At 40.4% G+C, this 2,500-nt stretch overlaps 1 protein-coding gene across 4 annotated transcripts in view; it reads right to left on the reverse strand.

Moving 5' to 3' along the window:
• The window catches only part of LOC122258223 (glycine receptor subunit alphaZ1), a 45,429-nt gene that overhangs the window by 11,951 nt on the left and 30,978 nt on the right, over positions 1-2,500 (reverse strand). For 2 of the 4 annotated variants that reach the window (XM_086538563.1, XM_086538561.1), the window contains exons 5-6: positions 1,966-2,093; positions 135-217 (exon numbers count right to left, since the gene is read on the reverse strand). In XM_086538563.1, coding sequence (XP_086394689.1) covers positions 135-217; positions 1,966-2,093 — 211 coding nt within the window. Of the gene's footprint in view, positions 1-134; positions 218-909; positions 993-1,965; positions 2,094-2,500 lie in introns of all 4 variants that reach the window. The other 2 variants (XM_086538564.1, XM_086538562.1) reach the window with 1 other exon arrangement.

Genomic DNA, 2,500 nt, shown 5'->3' on the forward strand with positions numbered 1-2,500 from the left:
TCAGCAGAACGGCAATAATAAAATGAGTAACCAAATAAAAGGTCAATATCAGCAAAGCAGCAACTCCAAGTGCAGGAGGAACTGCAGTTCGGCTGCAGCATATGCATTAAAGGGAATGCGCTTCTCATACTTACAGGAACTAATGGAGATCCCACAAGTCTGGAAGTCCAAGGGAAACTCCCTGAATTCCATGTTGCACGAAAGCCTCAGCGTGGTCCTGGTAGAGGAAGGCTAAGTCAGGGTCGCGCTTACTTAGACGAACAAAGCTTCACCTTTTGGCAGACTTCCTCACATGGTTCCATTTTCATCGTTACTCTGTGCTTGATCATTGCAAACGTGATTCTGTTGAGCGCATCGTAGCATTTTCATATTTGTCGCTTTTAGACGGTCAGAATGATCAGAGACGAAGAAACATCAATAAATTTGAGAACATCTCCTTTTTCCGCAGTCAGTTTTGATAAAGAATATCTAATGTGCCGATGTCAAAGGAGATCTTTCTAAGATGTCGAACTCATCGCCTGACTGCCCGCGAAATGAAAAGGAAATTTGGTTATTATTTACCGATGCAACAGAATCTTTTATCACATGGTGCCATTCTAAAGTAATTCAAAACTAATTAGATGTTAATAATTAGTGACGAGCACTATTTTATTTGTTATCTGCTATTACTAAATTTTATGTCTCTCCTTGAAAACAAATGTTTGGACAAGAAACATCAATGTAGCAAAGAGTGAGAACTCCCAGCTGATCCTACCATTAGAAAGAAAAATGACAACCAAGAAAGGAGGTCTGCGAGACCCACGGTTCCTTACGCCGTGAGCCCGAAATTGTGCGGATGAGCGAGGAAAGAGGTGGAAGACGGTGCACATGAAGGAGAAGGGCGAGGAGGTGGGGGAGGGAGCTACTTACAGGATGCGAGGGCAATGTAACACTTCTGGTCGTCAAAGGGAAAGAGTTCAAGGTCCATGTGGCAGGAGAGCGTGAGCGTGAGTCTGTTGACACAATAACACACTTGTCAGTCACACCTGCTTTATTGAAGTATATACAGTAATTACCACTGTAGTGTTGACGAAAGAAGGAGACATACCTCACATAGGGATTCGTCCCGAAGAGTTAGTCACTGTAACTGGAGGAAGAACCGTTGCAACTATAGGAAGTTACTTCATGCCCACAAAATGGGCCTTACATACAACTGTATATCGGTTTTCAAACTGAGTCAAAGCTTTGATAAAGACGACCTTTGCTAACTTAAGAGCCATCAATAACTCGGTCTCTGACCTACTCGTACCCACAGATGCGATGTAGCCAGAAATTCTTGGCGCATTTTCTTTTCTTTTGTACTCTGGTGCCTTACTCTAGTCAAGTAACTCTATATCATGCATTCCATCGGTTTGAAAGATATTAGGCGATTTCTTCTAGGATAGGGTAAAGGACTGGGGGACAAGGGGAAGGCGTCTTGACAGTGGCGCGGCTTCTGATTTTCTTGCGGGCAAGGAGTGACGCAGCAGTCACCATTTCTAAATATGTTACTAAATACATGAAGTGGTTAGGAAGGTTTTAGGAAGGACAAGAGATAGCGTGATGGAGAAAATAAAAGGGTTCAGAAAGACGAGAGAAATAAGAATGGTATCATCATTAATAACTTAATAAAACGTTTACGATATTTTTACAGAAACCCTGCGAAATTTAAGATTGATGTTAGTTAATATTCGTACGATCTACCTTATTCTTTCTATTTTGTCTGTGAACATACTGTGACTAAATTCAGTTCATTACATTTTTCAAATTATAGACTTGTAGTAATCCAGTTATAACACTATATAAAAATATATTGTTTATTTGGATATAAACACTGTGAATTGAAAATTAAAAGTTTGACTGTTTATACACCCATCTTAACAGATTACAAAATTCACCGCGCTCTACAGAAAGCGTCACCTCACCTCACACATTGCCAAGTCCTACCTGATGCTATATAAAACATCTCCGTTGTTTTCTATCCTCAACAAAATGTTAGGCATCGTAACAGTGTGAAGCTCAGCATCCTTCACGTTGTTGAAGAAAGTGTCCGGCTTCCAGACTTTGCCCTGCAGCTGCGGGACGAGAAAGCAAAACACTGGGAGTGAGATCTGTTACTTGGCTTGAACTCTGGCTTTCGTCATTTTATGAGTCGTAGGTATTCTGGTTTACGCTTTGTGTCTTTTGTATTTAGCTGGACTGCTTATCCTCTTCGTCTTCAAACCAAATTACTGTTGAAAATATCTCTAAGCTAAACATGTTGAATGGTACTCTTTTAACTAAAGCAGAGATAAACACACAATATAATCATGGTACACGCGAAACATTTCGAATGATTTATCCTTTCAAAACGAAAAATGCTCTCACTAATTTACGCCATGTTTGTGTGACTCACTAAGGGCACTTGCCAACAACGTGGAATCCGGACGCAACATTTTTTTTCTATGTTTGTCACTAAGATATTTCAGGTTAATCGTAGGCT

The sequence above is a fragment of the Penaeus japonicus genome, unplaced genomic scaffold (assembly GCF_977035675.1).
Source record: "Penaeus japonicus unplaced genomic scaffold, GWHDUDI00000001_assembly GWHDUDI00000007, whole genome shotgun sequence".
Classification (NCBI taxonomy): domain Eukaryota; kingdom Metazoa; phylum Arthropoda; class Malacostraca; order Decapoda; family Penaeidae; genus Penaeus; species Penaeus japonicus.